Raw genomic sequence first — 17423 nt, 5'->3', positions numbered from 1 at the left:
CAGTAGAGTTACTCATTCCAAACTGGTCCTCTTACCACACCAAACTTTTTCTATTAGTATGCTGATAGAAATATACTCAACGTGTATTTGTTGAGTAGTATCTGTTGTGATTGTATGATATGACAGCTCCTGTCTGCGGCATCTTATTGTCTCTCTGTCTGTCTCTCTCTATCTATCTGTATCCCTTTTTTTCTTTCTCTTTTTATTTTGCTGTCGTTTGGTTTGTCCACCAATCTCTTCCTACCGCCACCACTTCTTCCAACGTCTGATGTTGCTTGTTGTCACTGATGTTGCCATGACGTAATCTCGAACATGTCCAGACTACGGTGAGTGACTTCATGTTGCTGACTCTTTGCCAGCATAGTGTTTTGGTAGACACATGAGTACTTTTCTCTCCAGCAATTTAATACTGCAGTTTAATGTCGACTTCTACTAGACCTTTGGTCTAGTAGAAGGAAGGACAGTAAAGCTGGTCTTTCATGCCCATCTCAAGTGTGGCTTGTGTCTTTCAGATTGTCCTGTTTATTTAGACACACATCATACTAGAGTTCACTTTTGTGTTTTGCGTGTTATGGTTAGAGTTGTAGACATAGTACCACAAACCATGTCACCCAACTTGTGTTTAATTTAGATCAGTTCATATGCAAGGCACCAATTCACAACTTTCATCTGAACTCGTATACGATACACCACCTAATTAGTTTCAAAACAGTCCAAAACAATACAGATTGAGATTAAAGTACATTATTTCATATAGTCAGTGTTAGGTAATTAGGAAAGGCTAATCGACTAGTAGTATTATGTTGTTTAGCTGATATACCAGCAGTCTGCATCGAGTCCTGTAGCTACCCTTCCAGAACAGGTTCAGGTTAACAGCAGAGGGGAGAAGTTCCCTTTGTCAAAAAGAAGAAACTTGACAAGAGTCAGCAATAATGTTGCAAGAAGATGTGTACACTGAAGAGTTTTTTCTAAGTCTCATTATGACTCTGGTCAACACACCAACAGGCTTTCTCAAAACTTGCTGTCCACTCTATGGCAGAAATTGGATCAGTCATACAGATGAAGTTCCAGAAAAATATTTTGAGCACACAACTACATAGCTGTTGATCCCTTGAATCCTGTTTTCCTCACTGATAAATGTTTCATTAAAGTTTATTTTCAGACAGTCAGACAGACACTTGTTACTGCATCGAAGCCCAGCAGGGAAACTGTTACTTTCTTAATATCCTGTTAGCTTTCTTATGTATGTACTGCAAATGGGGCAGGAGAACACTAAGCAATACGCGTTTTTTTATTTTGCACTCTTTCTATGTTCATATATACATTATAGATTATTGGGAAGCTATGATTCATACATCATTCACATTGATGTATGTGAATGAAGGATACAATCATAACTGTGGACACAGTAAACACTTTTGTTAAACCACTCGGAAATTCAAAATAATGTCTAACTCATTGTCTGAAGCCTCATATTATTGACTAAACAGAGCCATCTTGAACCAAAACAGCTTTTTACATCAAACATTATCTGCCACTGAAAACGTTCAGAATGTCTTTCACAGGACTCGATTTCTCACAAAATTTTGTATTGTAAGTTAATTTAGTGTGGCCTTTTCTTAAATAAATAAAGGATTTTAAGTGAAAACTGTAGGAAATTGAAGGTGATCAGATATGTTTCCAGCTCATCCTGGTCTGTCAGAGATTTGGACATGCAGAATTCTCACCAGCTCTCATCACTCCGCTCACGGTTTCTTATCCAAACGAGGCACTTTTATATCTGGTAAAAATTTGTAGAGTTGACAAAAGAAAGATTAAAAGAGAAATTAACTTTGGACTAAAAATAGATTTCTTAACCCAAATTCTTAATCAAATCTCTCTTGATTTTAGAGATTTTTGTTGACAATCGCTGTGTTAGTCAGACTGAAAATGTTTTGTGTTTCTTACAATGAAAATTGAGAGCACATCGACACAATGTTTCTGATGTGACGTTTAGTTTGCTGTCACTCCAGGGATTCTGGAGTGACAGCATCATTATTATAATGCTGATCCTTACAGAGGATGACAGATGAAGTCATAATGCCTGAACTACTGAACTGATTGATTCTGAAGACAGTAGGAGTTTTCTCCTCTCAGGGTACAAGCTGAAGGACAGCAGAAATATCTAATTGTGACTGGAAAATAAGAATGAAGAATGGGCATACTAAATAAAATAATCCATTGAATGGAGTTAGGAATCACACATAAAATGTTAGTTTTATCTGTTATGACCAGTTTTCCTCAGAGTGTTTATAAAATGAAAGACATTGGATGTGCTTTTGTGTATTACAGGACAGACTATTGAATTTGAGCTTCCTGAGGCTCTTCAGAGCAGCTCGGCTCATCAAGTTGCTGAGGCAAGGCTACACCATCCGCATCCTGCTCTGGACCTTTGTCCAGTCTTTCAAGGTGCTCCCACATAGCATAAGATGGTCAGACTTTCTCCACATTAGTTTGTACCTTGCAAACTACTTCCTGATGTCACAAAGTCGTAAACAACAACTTCTTGCTAAGACAAATCAAGATGGGATAATTCTGAGGGAACATGAATAACTGTGTGTTCTGCCTTTAGGCCCTGCCATATGTGTGCCTGCTTATCGCCATGCTGTTCTTCATTTATGCCATCATTGGGATGCAGGTTTGTGTAGCTGCTTTGCAGCGATCGATGAAGATAATTATATTTTTGAAGTTATTCTGAGTGAAATGTTGACATCTGGCTTTTTCAAACATGATATTGTTAATAGATTCTTGAGTGTCTCTGCTGCAGGTGTTTGGGAACATTGAGCTGAATGAAGACACAGCTATCAACCACCATAACAACTTCCGCACTTTTCTCCAGGCTCTTATGCTGCTGTTCAGGTAGAAAGCAGCCATATCAGTTATCTTCTTACAGATCTATGAACAATATCTTGTTTTCTAGACAGATTGATGAAACAAAAATGTTAAATCTGTGGGCTGATCATAACCTTCTCTAGGTCACTGCTCTGATCATCAAGGGTTCATGTCACTGTTGTTGCTGGTTTCACCAATGCTAGTTTCACACTTTTGGACTGTAAATAGTTTGTAATACTATAAAAAGTAATTTAGGCCTAAATTAAGAGTTAGCAGATTTCATGGAGATATCATAAACTTAGCTATTGTTAAATGGTTAATAAGAAGAAACAGAAAGTTATTGAGTAAAGTTGGGGAATTTTACAAGATTATGGACAAATATGTGATTTATGGAGAGTTCAAAACAACAATTATGATTATTGAATAAAACTAGGTTGATCTTGTTGATTATTTTGAGGTTAGCCTTCTTTTTTCAAAGATTAACACAGTAACTCATCCACATGTGAATATTTCTCTATTATGCGTCCTCAACAGGATCAAATAGAAAGCCGGAACTTACTTTGTTGTGAAGGTCTCCCTATGCTGAACACAACAAGCTTTATTCAAATTATTATTTATTTGAATTATTTGAAAGGGACTTGCATTCAAGTAGTTATAAATCCTCAAACCTTAAGTGCTTTCACATCAGTGTGTCACTTTTTAAAACTCCCTCTTGTTGTATAGTGCAGGTTTATTGGAATGGAGAGTATGGAATGTTCTATGTGCATTATGGAATAAGCTTTATAATGACATTACTGACTCATTTGTTTTTTGTTTAATGATCACCTGACTGTCTAGGAATGGAAGGTTAATGCTCTGTCTGTGGTCTATGATTATATTACACACAAGTGGTCAAATAAACACTGCTGAATTGATGAGATAGCTTAAATCGTCTTGCTGTCGGAGTCACTTCATGCATTTACAATGCTGCCAAACATGGTATGAAATGAAGTAATATTATTGGGTCATTGCTGTGATGTTCTTACTTTATTATCTTAGGCCAATTTGATGCCATCCTGACTGAGTGATTGACTAGACAGAGTAATTGAAAAGTAACTTGAGTTCATATTTTTAGTATGTCATCTCAGTGCAATATAAGATTAGGATAATTATCCTTTGAGATAGAACTTTTTGAAAAAATAAAGGGTCAGGATTCATTTTTCTTTAGTGTTTGGCATTTCTTGTTTTGACAATTAGTTGAAATAAATTGTATAATTACAGAGAAAATAAAATTATAGTAATAAAAAAAAACATCATTTGTCAACTGAACTGTTCTTCCAGGAAGTAATCACACAAGTCAGAGGTGAATGTTATGATGTTGGTTAATTTCTGTTTCCCTGTGTTTTCTTTTTCTGAACATCAGGAGTGCAACTGGAGAAGCCTGGCATGAGATCATGTTGTCGTGTCTGAGTCATCGACCCTGTGATGAGCTTTCAGGGACTAGTGGGAAAGACTGTGGCAGTGATTTTGCCTACTTCTACTTTGTTTCCTTCATTTTCCTCTGCTCCTTCTTGGTAAGCATCTAATTGTCATCACTTTATCAAACAATTCATTTGAACTTCTACAGATGATACTACTAGTAGTTTTATTTTTGTCTTCTGTTTTATTTTAGTATTTATTACTTGATTACTTGATTTGTGTTATTTAATATTTAGAGTTTAAGGGAGTTAAAAGATGAAAAACTGACCTTGTTCAGTTTTGCAACAAATAACATATTGTTTAAGAGCATAAAATAATGTAAAGTAATTTAAATTAAATGCAAGTAAATATATGTCATAAGTGTAATATTGTATCTTGAATAAGCTTTAAAGGTAGTTTTCAGAGTTTGAAATCTTTTGCTCTAGATTGAAAATGTCCTTCTACTTTGATCCTGTTTGACTCCTCTTCATCTTCCTCTTCCTTCTACTAACCAATTAACATTTCAAATCTATATATTCTGTACATTTCTGTGATCTTTAGCATATATCAAAGTGATTTTCTTTATGATAGAACACATTCTGGTGAAATGTTGTTACAAGATGTGACATTAGTGACCTACTCAATACTGATCACTCCAACCACAAAATTTGTTGTTGTGAAAATTTAAGTCCTTAAAATCTAACAAGAATTTCCTTCTAATCAACATTCATGGCAGTAGTTTTGAAATTACTGCAACCAGAAGTGTTTTGAGCAGTGCTGTGTGTGTTCCAGATGCTGAATCTCTTTGTGGCTGTCATAATGGATAACTTTGAGTACCTGACCAGAGACTCCTCCATCCTGGGGCCGCATCATCTTGATGAATTCATTCGAGTTTGGGCCGAGTATGACCCAGCTGCTTGGTATGTTATTGACGTCTTCTGATATGCAGCACATAGTTTTCACAGTATAAGTGGAGAGAATCACCCTAATCTCATTTCTCATCTCTATTGGTGGCATTGGGGTCTATTGAAGCTCCATTCTCAGTCCTCGTTCCTCATTGTATGCAATGAGCCCACTGAAGGTATCCTGAACGTTATGTATGTGCTTGTTCTTTTCCGCAGCGGACGGATTTCCTATATGGATATGTACAATTTGTTGCGCGTTATCTCACCCCCCCTTGGCTTAGGGAAGAACTGCCCTAATAGGGTAGCATACAAGGTTTGCAAATACCGGACATTTTCATCACTAGGGTGCTTTGTGTACCTCTATGCCAAGAGACTTTTAATTGAATGGCTGTGCACCAATGAAATCACCTTTACACTAGCACTCACCTCTTCAAACTGTCCGGCTTTGGTTGATGATGCCTAAGAGGAAACAAAGCTTTCATAGTTGTGGCATTGTCTCAATATGCCGCCTGCCAGCTTTCTTGTCTGTAAACTTTTATGTATTAGAATTGTTTTCTTTTTAACCATGCCAGATAGGTAAATCCTGAAAGGCTTCATCGGTAAAATCAATGAACACTTTTCAAATTAGAGACCTTTTGAAGAAGCTTTATTGAAATGTTTTAGGAAACCATATCCATGATGGAAAGAACATTAGAAACAGAACAAGTCACGCTGGCACTGAAACCTTTGTCTCCATGCACCCTGATTGAAGTAACAGTGGAATGTCTGCAAGCATGCCAGAGCAGACATTCTCATTACAATGCTGTCATTTCTCTTCCAACCCATCAGCATCCTGCGTGTTGGGTTGACCCATTCATCCCTCTTCTCTCCTCCCTCTTCCTTCTCTGACCAGACTCACTCTTTGCCATTCCATTTTCCTCTCAGGAACCCTGAGTTCTACAGTGATGCATCCCTGTGCCCCAACACAGTGGCCAAGGATGGCATCCACCCTACATCTCACTTGAAGAAATCTATTGACAACAGATTTCTGTTTCTCCTCTCCATTGTTCTCCTGTTGATTTTTCTTCCCAATCCTTCTCTGTTTGCATTCTGTTGTTATTTTTCCCCAACCCTGTGAAGTGGCCGTATCAAGTACTCCGATATGTATCAGATGCTGCTACACATGCCCCCGCCCTTAGGTTTGGGAAAGAAATGTCCACCAAGAGTCGCCTACAAGGTAGACCCTACTCTCTTTCCACGTTCTTCCCTGTGCAAAAGCAGCGTTTCTCCCAGTGACGTGCTCTGCAGTGCTCCTTGTTTGTTCTTTGTTTTGCTACTGTGCTAATACCTTTTTGGTGTAAGCTCCAGTCTTATGTTCCTGTGTTTACTGTTTTGTTCAGCTAGCTGCTTTTGTGAGCTGATGTTGTTCAGTAGTGGTTTAACTAAGCTAGTTCCAGTTATTTGTAATGTTTATGGCAAAAATTAGCTTCATTAGGTGAATATTGTATTTAGATGGACTACTGTAGGTTTTGTTTGTGTGTGTGTCCACATATGTATGTTCAGTATAGGTGGCGTGTGTATGTGTGTGTGCAGATATGCTGGGCTCTTTTACACTCTTTGTGGTTCTGTCTTTCTACTCATTCCCTTCCATTTTTTTGCTCCTTTTGTTTTTTATTTCTTTCTAATGATAATACACTGCTAAATTAAATTAGGGTTCTATATGGATATTACATTTAGTCAAAGGAACCTCAAGTTAGCATACACAGACTGTATCAGAACCTGAATACATCTTTATTTACAGTAGATATTTCTAGTATAGCTCCGTTAGCGCTGCTTGTCTTTGACGTATCTCCCAGCGTCTGTGGAGCTGTGTCCAGTTCAGCAACAGCTGTGCTGTTTAGAGTCCAGTGTGGTGATATCAGCGACACTGGACCTCCATGGGTGACGTCAGTACCTCAGGCAGTATACGTAGCTCCTGTCAGCATCTCAAAAGACGTCCAGCTCTGCCTGTCTCAGCACGGCATTTATTTTTAACTCCTTAAGGTAACGATCACCTGTTAGAGCCTTTGTCAGTTCTGCTGGTATAAATGACTGAAAGTGTTCTGGAGAAATGCCCAGGGTACAGATTAAGCCCTTTGTTGTTTTCCGGTCCGGCTCTCACACTCTTCTTTCTTTCATGTGGGAAATTGTCCAGATTTGCCTCAATTTTTATTTTTTTAAATTACAGCCAATAGTGACAGAGTGTGGCATTATCTAAAATTACACCAGTCAAACGCAATGCGATAAACAACTACTCAGGTAAAGCTAGCCTTCCTGTGTTTACTTTGTAAGTTCCAGTACAAAATATACCATTTGTCATATAACAAACAGCATTTTTTTAGGTAATAGGAAACTTGCAACGTATTTAGGTCAACATGTTCAAGTAGTCCTGGATCCTTTTTAACAGCTGTTTCCAAGAGTAAAACCAAATAATGTCATGTCTTTACATGCCAGGGGCATGTAAGGTAGATAGTTTTGATATTTTCCCAAACAAAGACTGATGATCTAGAAGTGTCTCATTCTGCGTATTGTGCTGTTGCTGAGATACGATGTAAAATGTCTGGAAATATTGATTTGGTGAGCTTTTGCTCTAAGGTCCTTTGTAGTATCTGGACTCTGGAAGACGTGTGCTACTTGGCCAGGAGGAAAGAGGCTGGCTGTTAAACACCCAACACCTCCCATTATGGCTCTAAGAACAGTAATTTCTCAGTGAAGGAGGATGGCGACATCATCATATTGCTGATCAAATGGTTTTCCTTCACATGGTTTGTTGTGATGGTGAAATCTGGATTTGAACCCAATATACATACGCTAAGGCAGGGTTATTCTAGGGGTCTTTATTTACAATAATATTCTCAGGGAATAATAAATCCAGCTTTCATTGTGAGGCATATTTTTTCTTGAGTTTTCACAGTTGGAAACTGGACATAGTCCTGTTTTTTCCCTGTATTGCTGGGTGAGTGCTTCCTCCCTGTCTAGTTTATTGAGGAGTAGTCCTACATTTTGCCTGAGCATAGATGGGATAAAGGAGCTGTCTCTTCTCCCTGAATCTTTTTCTTTAGTATACAGGGAACAGATTGTCTTGCATGCAGAGCTTGATAGATTAAGAAATCAGAACCATGGCTGCCCATGAAAAAGTTTAAATTAGATGTGCTGTACAGTAGTCTAAAAGTTTAAGGAGTCAGACGAAAGTAGGAACTGACTTATCAGGCTGTCCCTCAGTGTTCCAACTTATAATTTATTGATTCTGTTTTGCTTTTTTCCCCCTCCTCACTGCAGCAACAGCCACCAATTTAAGTAAGCTATGTTATTGTTTCTGTTGGGATAGAGGTAACTAGTGTGACATTGGTCTCTGTTGTTTGATCTTCATCTCACATATTATGTCACACTATTATTATTTTTGAACAATTAAAAAATCCAGGTTGAAATTGTGCTGACTCCAGGTTTTAACTTTTGTTACATTTCTGCATTAATACTTGCCACTAACTGCTTATTATTAATAATTCTTGGACTTCTGACTGTAAAAGTCAAGAAAGCAGCCTTTGCCCATTTGTACATGTGTTCCCCTCCATCTACCTAAAAAAATAAGCTCTCTATGTTTTATTAAAAAGATTAAATACTGCTTTGTTTTCTAAACTTTCATTTCATTATTTTCCCATTATCCTTTTAGCGTGCCTGTGTAATGGGCATGAACATGGTTGATATTTTCAACTCTATTCTAAATCAGAAAATAAATTATTGGCTACATTGTGTAGCTTTGAGTTTAAGTAAATAATCTGATAACATCTATGTGGACATCACAAGAGCATAACTGAGGTACCTGACACCCTTCACAGCAAATTTGTATTCAAACGTGTCATACTTGCATACTGTAACTCCTATTCTTTGAAATCTTCTCTGTGCTTGGTGATCTTCTGATCATGTGTATGCATGTGTGCGGGGGTGTGCGTGTGTGTGCGTGTGTGTGCGTGTGTGTGCGTGTGTGTGCGTGTGTGCGCGCATTGGACCCTCAACTCCTCATTCCCACCTCATTCTCTGGTCTTCTCTCTGCCACTGTTAGAACATGTAGATGAATGCTTTTTGTGTTCAGGGGAGCTCAACTCTTACAACAATAATGTCTGTTTTCTGCATCTAGTGATGCCACTAGTGTCATATAAAACTACCTCTGAATCTCTCTGCTATGGCTAACCCAGCTTGGTGGAATGGACACTGTTTACTGGTAGTTCCCACTTTACATCTGCAGCATGTTCAGTCTCTTCAACTCCTAAGTTGTTGATTGCTAGGGTGGTAAGCACAGAGTCGAGCTCCTGAAACTGTCCAGGCACCTTCATGGTTATGCGTTACATGCCTTTTCTCACCTTTTTTTTGGTCAATGTCGGTCTTGCACCAGTGCACTTCGACTTGCTAAATAGTGCATAATGTAGCCAATAGCAATGAATGTGAATGTCTAGTTTGTCTTTACATTTACGTGGAGAAGACTTTTTGTGTGCTAAATTGAGTCTAGGTGAAATTGTATAATTACAAAATAAAATTAAAAAAAAGAAAGCAATAGTAACAAAATTGGCCAAAAAGTAATAAAGACTGTTGCAGTAGCACACAGATTGATTTCTCTGAGTGGATTAGATATTTTGGTGCGGAGGTTTTAGCACGTCATAATGTTACTTCTGTCACCTTATTCTCTGCACAGCGTCTTGTCAAAATGAACATGCCCATTGCTGATGACAACACAGTCCACTTTACCTCCACTCTGATGGGCCTGATTCGCACTGCGCTGGAGATCAAGTTGGCCTCAGGTCAGATAAACTCAAACATCTATACAAAAAGTGTCACAAACAAAAAGGTATTATATAAAATGAGCTATAAAAGGCACTAAAGCACTGCCTTAAAACCATGTAGTAAAGAGAAATAAGATGTGGGTAAGATTGAAATTTCCTAAAATTAAATCTAATTGGTAAAGTTGAAATGGTGGAGAAAGCTAATCCATCATGCATTTACTGCAAATCTCTAAAAAACTATTAATTAAATCAAGCTACATGTGATCTTTGAAGATTTTATCGAGTTAAACATTGACAAATGATTTAAACTGATCAGTTTAGAACAGAGAACATCTATCAACTTTGATTGGTAATCAACAGGCCAGATAAAAAACTGTCAGATTTTTTTATTTCTCCACTCATTAAATTGGTCAAACGTGTGTCCCCACTATTTTAAATACATAGAAATGACTTGCAATTTTATGTACTTTAATGTTATTTCTTCAGTCTATTTAAAATCAGATTACCCTAATGTCTGTGAAAAGGTAATAGTCTTGTGTTTTTTTTTCTTTCAGTTAGACTTAAAACTTATCAAACAGTGTTTTCTCCTTTCTGTGTTATAGTCCATAAGAAAAAAATGCAAATCAGCCAAAACAAGAATTGGCAAATAGACTACGAATCAGTAGGCTACTGGCTAAAAAAAGGTCTTACCAATAGGTACTACTTCAGAGAGGCATGCCGATCGATCAGCCACCAATCATAATCGGCCGATTTCCGTGTAATAATGTATGATCGGTGATCGGCAATCATGGTCTCTTGTTGCCGATCACCAAAACCGATCACCTATGTCTCACTTTAGCATGTCATATTGCTACTTCTGTCTCCTGATTCTTCACACTGCGCGAGCCCGCAACAGCAAATCTTAAGCAATGTGGTGAGGAACTTTAACGCTCTGAGAGTGAATAGGGAAGTTTGCGTGTTGCGGTGGAAAATTGCCTCGGGGGTACAGCACGTCAAAATGCATCAACACAATGAATCTAATATGACATTTAAAATAACAATCAATTGATGGAGTTTGACTATATCGAGGCTCACTGCCGGAAAAAAGAGGTCCGGAGCAATCAGACAGCAGGTAAAGCAGAGCACAACTACAAATACTCACCTGGATGAGCATGATGGTTAGAAAGCTAAACAAATATCCTGAAAAATAATTTAAGTCAACGAGCTAGAGGTGTAAGACGCTGGTTCTGCTTTTGTTGAACCCCCACTACGTGGTACCGGTAGTAATATTTCGCAGTGAACTCTCACACTGAACATCTGCCTAAAGCTGTTGCATGTAAATAAAAAAAAAAAAAAAAAAAAAAAAAAAAAGACATAAAACTTTGCTATGTTCTAACATAAGAGATAATCTCTGGGGGGAAAATTGATCTTCTCTGCCTCCTGGCATTCTGCAGAATTTCTCAACTCAGTCAGAAACAGCCAATCAGAACCAGCATTTATCAGCTTGTCATGCTCTCAGGTATTTTGATTCAGTAACTCAGGATTGTTTATTTTGATGCAATCTGCATTTAACTTTGAATGAATGTTTCCTTTTTTACTTGACATTATTTGATACAGGCGGTGTTATGAGATTTATTTGACCCATGTATAATTTAGTGTACAGAGTCTTACTGTTAAATATTGTTTTACTGATTGCAGGTTTTTCAGTTGTCCTTTTGACTGAGTAGCTGTTGTATTGTGCCTGCAAGTATTTTGCATGTTTTATGTCTAAATTAGTTTATTGCCAGATAATTTTTTATTTTGCCAGATCACATAGAATAATTTATACCTAAAGCAAAAAATTAACAGCCAACCCAGGTGAATGACAATGATCGATGATCGGCAGTGATCGGCCTTCATGGTTGATCAGATTCGGCAGCAAAAATACCTGATCGGAGCATCTCCAGATATTACATATCCTTAAAGCCCGGTGAACCAGATGTTTTAGTAGTTCCTTGCCTATAATAGTGTCTACCATTTCTTCTTAATAGAATATTTTTTGTTATTTTATTCTCCTGTACTCTGGTCATTTAGAAGGTTGAATTATATATTTATTGTTGATTTCCAGGTATGGTGCTGCAGCGTTTAAGGGATGCAGAGTTAAAGAAAGAAATATCCACAGTTTGGCCGAGCCTCAGTCAGAAGACCATGGATTTGTTGGTGACGCCACACAAACGTAAATTCCTGCTTCATTTTTAACTATCAAGTTCTGCTTTGACCTGTAAATAACCATTTTATCTAAAGCATTGCTTTACAATGTGAGAGCATGCATACTGTTGTTCATGTGCACAATAATGCAGAAATGACAACGCAATTGGATACTGACAGATGTTTTTATGCAGTACTGCATAAAAACACTTAAAGTATGTATGTAATAATGAATGTGTTGCCATCGCTGCCGGCTAAGATTGTACATCTGCACATCTTTCAAGAGGGAACATAGATATACTGTAGCTATATAGGAAAGCTTAATTTGAAAGAAACAATGGTGATTGTTTATGCCAAGCAACAAGCTTTGATTATTGACTTTAATCCTTAAACTAGCTCTCCTCAGTATCTAGTTTTAACACAAAATTTTTATAGATAAAAGAACTTCTGAATTGGAAACAAGATTTTAGGTAAAAGTTTATCAGGCACCTGGGAGTGTGCTTAATCAGAAAAGGCTCATTGAGTTGTCGGGTTGGGACTGAGTGTAGAGGATAAGTTGATAGTTTAAGTGAAGATGATATTGTTTAATCTGGTAGTTAAAAAGATACTAACAGAGAAAAAAAATGAACAGCCAACCCAGGTGAATGACATTGATCGGTTGGCTGTTATACCGTAGTGTTACTCTACTTTCAGAGTGCTGGTTTTGACAGTGATGATCCACTGTACATTATCCCTCTGTCCAAGTCAGATCAAGAATACACATCTGCTGATGCAGAGTCCCAGTCCTTATAAGTCATTAAAATAAATTCCATGTATGTCAAATAACCTTCTTTGTATTCCAAAGAAGGTTAGTACCTGCTTACATTCCTTATACCAATCTCCTGACTGATACTTTTGTCCAATGAGATCTTTTTCATACTCTGCATAACCTTTGCTCACGATGGCTTCAGTTCAAGGATGCAATGAAGCAAAAGGTAGAAAAATCTAACAAGAACAGCGGAACCTGGTTTGTGGTTCGTCAGATTCACCATAATTGATAGAAGGTGGGACTGCATGGTGGAGTCGTTAGTAGCATTATTCTAACGAGGTCTCGTGGCCTTCTGTATGTTCTCCCTGTGTATGCGCAAATTCTCTCTGATTACTCCAGCTTCCTCCCACAAAGCAAAAACATGACTTTATGGTTTGCGTGTGTGCGTGGGTGTGAGTATGTGTGCTTGTGTATTAAATACCATGTACTTAATACCATGTGGGGACTATTTTCCTGACACTTATTATGTTGTGGGAACTCACTGCTCCTTGTGGGGACTGAACCCTGGTCCTCACAAGAGGAAATCCTGTTTCTGGGTTAAGGGTTAGGTTAAGGACTAAGGGGGTGAATTGTGATGTTAGGGTTGGGGGTAGGATTAGGCTGGAGAAATGAATGGAAGTCAATAGAAAGTCTCCACAAAGATAGTGTGACAAACGTGTGCGTGTGTGTATGTGATCGTTTGTCTATGTATGTGAGTCTATGTGTTGTCCTGTGATGGGCTACTGACCTGACCAATGTGAGCCGCCTCCTCACCAAATGACTGCTGTAGATGGACACCAGCCCCTCCCAGCAACACTGCGAAGAACAGTGGGTATAGAGTAGGGGTGTCAAACTCCAGTCCTGCAACTTTTAGATGTGCCTCTGCTGCACCACAACTGAATAGAATAATTAGGTCATTAGCAAGGCTCTGGAGAACTTATCTACACAATGAGGAGGTAATTAAACCATTTCATTCCAGTGTTTTGTGCCTGTGGCACATCTAAAAACTGCAGGACAGGGGCCCTTGAGGACTGGAGTTTGACACCTGTGGTATAGACAATTGATAGCTGGATGGATGATAGGAAGTGGGAATCAAAATTTTCTTCAAGTATTAGTTTAAGAGTGAGCACATTTATGCAACATGCATACTGTAACTTGTAGTTTTTTCTGTAGATTTTCCTCTAATAAATTTGTTTTTCATCTGAATTGCACCGTAGTGGTGATGTTGGTAGGAGTTTGTCACACAAACAGTGGGTGATGATTCAGTTCCTGCTCCATCTGTCGTTTTGTCGACAAAGACAGATGGGCAAGACATTTCGTCTGCCTTGCCTGATAGGGATGACCTGCCAGTGGAATCAGTGCATGGGAGCCTCTCCTCTGTCAGACATAGACTGCCCCAGGGCAGGTGTGGCTACTACACAGTAGCTCACCACCATCAGTGTTTGAATGTGTGTTTTGTAATTGGTGAATGGCTGAGTGTAGTGTAAAGAATTTTGCGGTCCTCTGGACCTGATAAAGCAATATACAAGTACAAGCCATTTACTATTTGTGCTAAACAAAGAAAGGTTTGAAGTGATTCATCAGAGTCCACATCATTGTTAAAATTCCCTTTACAATAAATGTATTCAAGAAGGTCTACTTCTTATGTCTGATTGCTTACTAGGTGCTCACAACTCTTTTGGAAGATTCATGTTTCTTGTCAATTTGTTAACAACTTAAGATCTGCAAGAATATCATTATATTTTTTTTTATAGATTTGTTCCAGATAATTCATTTGTTTTAATTTTTTAAACCTGAATAACATCTAAAGAAAATTAGTTCAATCAAGTCAGTTTCTCCCTAAAAATAGACCAGTCACTGACGACAGTTGGTGAGTCGCCTTTCACAAGGTGTACTTCTGATTTGCTCAAAATCTTATATAAATCTGTACTGGATGTTGCTTTAGCTACCTGCTAATTATAAGCAATATTCATTTCATACAGTGCTTACAAATATGCATTTGCTTCAGTTTAGCTGTAATATGTATTCTTACTGAAAAATCTATTTTAATAACTTGCTATGAATGTAACAAAAAGGTTTCTTTCCTGAACCATTAATTAAATGTGCTAAGATCAAAAAGAGAAGCACTAGGTCTATAGAGTTGCTTCTTTTTTCTCTTCTCACATTATTTCCTGTCTTCTCACATCCTCAGCCAATGAGCTAACGGTAGGAAAGGTTTACGCAGCACTGATGATCTTTGACTACTTGAAACAGAATCGAGCGAGGAGGCTGCAGCAGATGGCCAACTCTGACCCCCAGGTAAAATGTCTGCACAACTTCCACACAGATTAGACACACACACAAACACACAAATGCACATACAAATGCACACACAAATGCACCCAAGCACGCTCACATTGTATGCGACAATATAAACCTGAGTGCATGTGCCCTCATGTCCTTGCACAGGAAATGCACAGATTCACCAAAGATCTGCATGACCGGAGACATGAAAAGAAAGTACTTGTGTTTCCACAGGTTGCTCATTGGGTTTTTACAAAAGAATCTTTGACATTTCTAAAGCACAAATCAAGCTTGAATAGTTGAAAGTAGACAGGCAGTGAACTTGCACATCCACAGATGCATGTTTGTTTCTGGAATCACAAATGATCACAAACAATGTCTGAATGCATGACTCTAAAGACAATATTCTGCCCCTAGTGTCCACTTTTAGGTGACACAACAGAATATTGTTTTCCCTGGTGTCCAAGAATATTTTTGCCTGCTGCTTCTGAATGTCCTCAGCATGTTGCCATCCATTTCTCCTCCACAGTACAAGGTCGAAGCTCTGTTTAAGCCATTGCTGCCTCTGACTCACATGCAGGGCTCACCCAGTGCTCCTCAATCTCAGCAAAGCCTGGAGTCATTCCGTCAAGTGGTCAGCTCTAACTCCATCAACAATGGAGGGATGCTGTAAGTTCCACACCTCACAGTTTCTTTCTGAAATCTTGCATCAGTTGGTTGAATAAATACCTGTTAACACAATCAATGTGCATTTTCTGTCTAGATATGGTGGTAACCTAAAATTCTTCTGGAATATATTTTGCTAATAATTTCTAAAATGTAATGTGATTTGAAGCTGTGGCTGTTGTGTCGTTCAGGCCAGGTTATGACCCCAGAAATAAATCAGTAGTTTCCACTGGGATGGAGAGGCCCACCGAGGGGGTCTATCCCAAACCAAAGAGAACCATATCCAAAGGCCCATCAGTGGACACATCAAACGCTGTCAATCAGGTAATGCAGAGACAAACATGTGCAGCCATTGGGCTAATCCCATTGTGTAAGAAGTTCTAGAATGACCTACAAAAACACACACTACATTTTATTTGTTGAATAAAAGTTTATAGAACCACCAGTGATCCCTTGCAGTTGATTTCTACATGACTTCATTAGTTTCTGACATCATTGGGGATTACTGAACTAATGTAGTTATATAAGGAGCTGCATGGAAACTAGTTGCACGGTTAAAAACAACCAACCTCTGACACCTGTGAAAAAAGATTCCCAGGATGATTGGATCTCAGTCCACTGTTCATCTGTAGTTCTTGCCACCTCACATGTTTCTGTTGGTTCAAGGTCTGCTATTTGTGCTGGTCACTTCATAACCTGAATAACATCACTTATGTTGATCTTAACGAAGAGACTGCTTGCTTACTGGTTTGATTGGGGTACTTTCTTGTTGAAACATTTTTCTTCTTGAGCAAAAGACAACACCTCCTAAAGTAGTTTAATCTGTCCAAATGGATCTATGATTTTTGGTATCTGATAAATATACCCACCCCCAAAAACATAGAAAGCATGAGTACAAGGACAGTGTAGAGTGGCTTGTCCACAAAACGATCCATGTCTCAGCAGACCAGATAATGTACTCTTAATCACAATGTCACCTGCTTTAAACATTCAAACAACTTTGTGGGGCTCCTTGTCAATAACTTGGCTTCACATAGTTCACACTAAATCTTCTTATCTCACCCGGGAGCTGAATAATGAGTGCGCTTGTCCCATTTTGGCTTATCTTTGACCCATTCTCTCACTTCTTTCTGGTCTTTATTTTGATTTTAAAATCATTGCAGCAAATCTTTTCTGTCCTTTTATGTTTTGTTCTCTACACTTAACTGTTCAATCAAAGTACACTGTTCTTCCAAACAATGTCTGAAATGAGTCTTTTTTTTCTTAGTCTCAGAGAAGAATGCACCAAAACCAACATGTGAAACATTTGCTCCTTTCACCTTAATATGGACATTTTGCTTTGACATTATAATAGCATTTTTTCAATTAACTATTCTATTACACAGGATCAGCAGCATGCAAACTATGACATTTGGATCTGTTGGTTTTCTATCATTATAATTAATTTACTGGTGAATTACATGAATAACTTGCCATATAGAAATTATTTTTTACTAAAAATTGTGATTTATGAAG

At 38.1% G+C, this 17423-nt stretch overlaps 1 protein-coding gene across 12 annotated transcripts in view; it reads left to right on the top strand.

Moving 5' to 3' along the window:
* Positions 1-17423, top strand: part of cacna1ba (calcium channel, voltage-dependent, N type, alpha 1B subunit, a) — an 88888-nt gene that overhangs the window by 57724 nt on the left and 13741 nt on the right. For 5 of the 12 annotated variants that reach the window (XM_044111226.1, XM_044111224.1, XM_044111225.1 and 2 more), the window contains 12 exons: positions 321-326; positions 2332-2448; positions 2612-2677; positions 2807-2898; positions 4274-4424; positions 5101-5228; positions 6333-6429; positions 9919-10024; positions 12093-12200; positions 15151-15257; positions 15772-15911; positions 16100-16232. In XM_044111226.1, the coding sequence (XP_043967161.1) occupies positions 321-326; positions 2332-2448; positions 2612-2677; positions 2807-2898; positions 4274-4424; positions 5101-5228; positions 6333-6429; positions 9919-10024; positions 12093-12200; positions 15151-15257; positions 15772-15911; positions 16100-16232 (1251 nt within the window). Of the gene's footprint in view, positions 1-320; positions 327-2331; positions 2449-2611; positions 2678-2806; positions 2899-4273; positions 4425-5100; positions 5229-5429; positions 5527-6332; positions 6430-9918; positions 10025-12092; positions 12201-15150; positions 15258-15771; positions 15912-16099; positions 16233-17423 lie in introns of all 12 variants that reach the window. The other 7 variants (XM_044111230.1, XM_044111227.1, XM_044111231.1 and 4 more) reach the window with 4 other exon arrangements.

The sequence above is a fragment of the Gambusia affinis genome, linkage group LG03 (genome assembly GCF_019740435.1).
Source record: "Gambusia affinis linkage group LG03, SWU_Gaff_1.0, whole genome shotgun sequence".
NCBI lineage: Eukaryota > Metazoa > Chordata > Actinopteri > Cyprinodontiformes > Poeciliidae > Gambusia > Gambusia affinis.
The sequence above is the reverse complement of the archived record's forward strand: the minus strand, read 5'-3'. Positions and strand labels throughout refer to the sequence as shown.